The 5,129-nt window shown below is 35.4% G+C and overlaps 1 protein-coding gene across 1 annotated transcript; it reads right to left on the bottom strand.

Annotated features, from left to right (window-relative positions):
• On the bottom strand, positions 1-4,348 carry LOC142238460 (uncharacterized). The gene is made up of 5 exons (XM_075310106.1): positions 4,185-4,348; positions 4,006-4,117; positions 3,711-3,952; positions 547-658; positions 1-445 (listed from the first exon to the last, which is right to left on the bottom strand). Exons 1-5 carry the CDS (start codon positions 4,329-4,331, stop codon positions 144-146), a joined length of 915 nt encoding a protein of 304 aa, XP_075166221.1. The 5' UTR covers positions 4,332-4,348; the 3' UTR covers positions 1-143.
• Between the last annotated feature and the right edge of the window lie 781 nt (positions 4,349-5,129).

Genomic DNA, 5,129 nt, shown 5'->3' with positions numbered 1-5,129 from the left:
TTTACTGTTTTCTCAAGGTGCATCTATTCATATGTATTTATTTTTAGATATTTAAGACACTATATAAACATTTGAAAATCTTATATTATGGTAATTCTGGGTTCTTTTATTCATAAGGTTCATGTATGAAGTTGCCATATTCTTCATTTCTTCTCTGAGCTCTTTTCTGCACTCTCCTTCAATTTCAAATTTTGCATTTTACTGCGTACCATTAACTTCAGTGCAATAAAAACAATGACAGCTATCAATGCTACTGATGAGACAACACCTATCAGGACCAAATGACGAAACGATATAGCAGGTTTCACTTCAATAAGTCTCTCACAAACAAATCCATGTTTTTCCACTAAGATGTCTGAACCTTTCAACGGACCCCAAGGATAACATTCAGTGGCGTTATTCGTCGTGGAGTTACTCTTGCCAAACAGGAAACTTCCGTGGGCACCTTTGACAAAAAAATAATTAATCTATTAATAATGTATTAATGTAATAATTAATAATATTTCCTCGAATTTTTAATCATAAAATGACCATGTCAGCACTTACCAAAATTGAGGTAAATATAGTCCTTTAGTAAATAGTTGGTTTTATATGATGTAAATGAAGTAAGTGTAGCATTTTGTAAAGAGCAAACTTGTTTGGCCTCTTCACAGGTATACTAAAAAACGGAATTATTATAAAAGTAACTATTGTTAAAAAAAATAGTTGTATTTGTTTTAAATTTAAATACAAAAAATCTAAAATCTGCATCAAATTTGCTAACAATTAACAAAAATGTGGAAAATATTTAAATCTCAGTAGATTTCCGCTCAATTTCGACCACATTTATTTATGGACTAGAGTCCGACCGATTCACAAAAAAGTTAGACTGGAAGGAGCCAAGGAATTGCTTTGATTGCAAAGCCATTTACCAAATTTGGTTTTCTCCGATGAGAAGCAACCAAATGCTCGGGTTTACCTCCCAAAATTGTCAGCTGAAATTGACACCTTCGATTGGCCCCTATAACTCATTCGCCACCGATGCTAAACGTATGGGCCGCTATAACGGCCAATGGTCTTATCCCGCTTGTATTCATCGGCCGTCTGGGGTCAAAATAAATGCCAAATATTATCGAAAAAAAATATCCTAAAGGCAGTATTGAAATTATGTGCAGACAAACATTTCGGCAGCAGACCATGCACATTCAAATAGATCTCAACACGCGCAAAATATCTTAAAAAGATAATTGCTCGCTTCATTTTTTTACATCACAATGGCCACCAAACAATAGAATCTTCGGATCTCAATCCGTTGAACATTTGCGCCTGGGGCATTTTAGAGAGTAAGGTTGGCCCTTAAAAATACCAAAGTTTCGATTATCTCCATAGTCGGCCAAACTACCGCACGGGAGCCACCATGGTGCAATGGTTAGAATGCCCGCCTTGCACACACAGGGTTGTGAGTTCAAACCCAGACTCGAGCAAACACCAAAAAGTTTTTCAGCGGTGGATTATCCCACATCAGTAATGCTGGTGACATTTCTGGGGGTTTCAAAGCCTCTCTAAGTGGTTTTACTGCAATGTGGAACGCCGTTCGGACTCGGCTATAAAAAGGAGGTCTCTTGTCATTGAGCTTAACATAGAATCGGGCAGCATTCAGTGATAGGAGATAAGTTCACCACTGTGGTATCACAATGGATACCACATAGTTTAAGTGAGTCTGAAATACCGGGCTGCCACTATACCTAACCTAACCGCAGAACCTCTATTTCTGATATTTTTTGCTTTTGAACAATAAATTTTAGCTTTTCCAATGATACACCTGGGTTTTGAATGAATCGGCAGTACCATTCATACATATGTATAGTAGCTATATCTACATCTGAACCGATTTGAACCAAACCCGGCATACGTATCGTAAACTCAAAAAAAGTTTACTCGGATTCAATGATGTTGACCTTCCCTTAAGGATTTTGGTACTGTCCAAAGACATTTTTAGCGACCTATCTCTAGGATCAATTATGTTTTCTTAGTTCAAAAAAACCAAAGATGCCAGACCTTTGAGGATAAGTCTTAGCCTATATTTGAAGCGTTTTTATCTTTAATTTACAGATTTACGGTCATTTTCATGTAGCTCCGTTAGGCTTTAACTGCCTGTTAACAGAAAGTAAATTGCAAATAACTTCTCTCTCTAAATATCATATACTACCACCACGTACAAAATTTCAACCAGATCGGATGAATTTTGCTTCTCCAAAAGGCACCGGAGGTCAAATCTGGGGATCGGTTTATATTGGAGCTATATGTAATTATGGACTGATAGGAACCAATTCCTGCATGGTTGTTGGATACCATATACTAACATCACGTACCAAATTTCAACTGAATCGGATGAATTTTGCTCTTCCAAAGGGCTCCGGAGGACAAATCTGGGGATCGGTTTATATGGGGGCTATATATAATTATGGACCGATTTCGACCTATTTGTGCATGGGTGTTTGAGGCCATATATTAACACCACGTACCAAATTTAAACTGAATCAGATGAATTTTGGTCTTCCAAGAGGCTCCGAAGGTCAAATCTGGGGATCGGTTTATATGGGGGCTATATATAATTATAGACCGATGTGGACCAATTTGTGCATAGTTATTAGACACTATATACTAACATCGTGTACCAATTTCAACCGGATCGGATTAAATTTGCTTCTCTTAGAGGCTCCGCAAGCCAAATCTGAGGGTCCGTTTATATGGGGGCCGATGTGGACCAATTTTTGCATGGTTGTTAGAGACCATATACAAATACCATGTACCAAATTTTAACCGGATCGGATAAAATTTGCTTCTCTTGGAGGCTCCGAAAGCCAAATCGGGGGATCGGTTTATATGGGGGCTATATATAATTATGGACCGATGTAGACCAATTTTTGCATGGTGGTTAGAGACCATATACAAACACCATGTACCAAATTTCAACCTTATCGGATGAAATTTGCTTCTCTTAGAGGGTCTGCAATACAAATTTGGGGGTCCCTTTATATGGGGGCTATACGTAAAAGTGGACCGATATGGCCCATTTGCTATACTATCTGACCTACATCAATAACAACTACTTGTGCCAAGTTTCAAGTCGATAGCTTGTTTCGTTCGGAAGTTAGCGTGTTAGCTCAGATCGACTCAGAATTTCACCACGACCCAGAATATATATAGAGCAATATTTCGATGTGTTACAAACGGAATGACAAAGCTAATATACCCCCATCCTATGGTGGAGGGTATAAAAATTTGAGGCAAAGATTATAAAGTTTATTTTAATTAAAATTTCGTTTTTTTAAAGAAATTTGTCCTCAATATTTTGTAAATTGCTTCATCGTAAAATTTAGGTTGTGTTATCTTTAATATCACGTAAATATTATTTTTTTTTTAGTATAAGAAGTATATCTGTTACACTTTCTGTTCAAAATGTCGACGAGAATGGGCCTATAATATCAGTTACTTTAACATATATGCCCATTTTGACCGACTTTAATACATTTGGAAATACGAGTACGTCGTTTAAAAGGAATTGAAGTTGAATGAAATTGAGCGAAGGACTCGCTTATGTGGCTACTCCTAATTTTTGCTTTTTTCACAATTGCTATAAATACGGTTGTGAGTTAAAAGCCACATATAGACTTGTATAATTATCGACTATTTTCAGTACAAAACAAAAAAATAATTGAAATTCTTACCTCCATTCGGGAATCAATTAAATATCTCGTATTTTGTAACTGATAAGTTGAATATCCATTTCGTAAAGATCTCTCACATATAAAACCCAATGATTTATAACATTTTTCCGTTTTTAGAACAAAAGTTTGATTTTCTAACATATTACATCTCTCATCTTCCCCTCGGGAAGAGTGTATACCAATATGTTCCATGAATGAACCCTTAGTAGTATTTTCGTGAATCCAAAAGTTGGGTGTAACAGCTACGACAGAATAAAATATGTTTACCAAGTCTCATGAAATACCGAATACTTACGAAATTTTTCTCGAATATATTCCTTCAATTGTAACAGATCATATTCTGCAGATACTTTGAGCAAATTTAGTCCTTGATTTTTACATTGCAATCTGGCATCTTTCCATGAATACTAGAAAGATGGATTTTTTTTATTTAGTTAAGTTTGGTTTTTACGTAGACTCTTCTAATGAACCTACATCTGAGGCCACTTCAATGTGATACAATATTCCATGACTTTCAAACCAATTAATATGATTACTGTGAATATATTGGCCCAAAACTGTAATCAAATGTCCTAATGCGATAAGGTATACGAGTGTGCAAAGTAATCCACACCCCGCCATTACGAAAACAATACTGAGTCAGATACTTTGTACTCTTTGGTATAAATGCAACGAATCATAAAAATAATTTAAGTATATTTTTAAACTGTGGCAATGCGTCACAGAAATGCTATATATAAAGAATCTTGGTTCTTGATTATTATGGTAAGATTTATAAAAAATTTTATAAGAAAATTGCACATAATTTTATAAGTGATTAATCTAGTCCCCAGGAAAACCTTGCGTTACCAAATAATATTGCGGCTAATCATATTTGTTGTTTTGATCTCCTCTTTAAAACCGTTGCGTTGACTATACTGCAAGAGTAGCTTAACCAACAAAGGAAAATAATGTTGGTCAAATTTATTTGGGCAAAGCCCTATAGACTAGACTGCAAGATGGCTAATTCTAGTACAAAATTGTTAAGTAATTACTATTAAATATAAATCTTGATTACTTTGACAAGGACACCATTTCATATAAGGGAAGTACTTCTTTGCAGCATTTTCAAGAGCGAGGACGAGATATGAGCAAAAATTAGTGATGTGAGAAATAACCAATAAATCTATTGGGTACATGGTACTAGTCATGAACATCTGATATATGGTAATCGGGACATGGTAAGTCATAATTCTCCAGCATGTGGTATTGCTGAGGGTATAGAACAAACTATATTAGTAAGCAGTTTTTCATCTCCAATACTTACCAGAATTTTGCTGGGAAATAATTGTTTTATGATCAGTCAAGCCATTGCACTTTGGCTGAAATCGCGATTTTAGCGGCAAAAAGTCAAATTTTCAATTTTAGATTTTTAATATT

Source organism: Haematobia irritans, chromosome 5 (assembly GCF_050003625.1).
Source record: "Haematobia irritans isolate KBUSLIRL chromosome 5, ASM5000362v1, whole genome shotgun sequence".
Taxonomy (NCBI): domain Eukaryota; kingdom Metazoa; phylum Arthropoda; class Insecta; order Diptera; family Muscidae; genus Haematobia; species Haematobia irritans.
The sequence above is the reverse complement of the archived record's forward strand: the minus strand, read 5'-3'. Positions and strand labels throughout refer to the sequence as shown.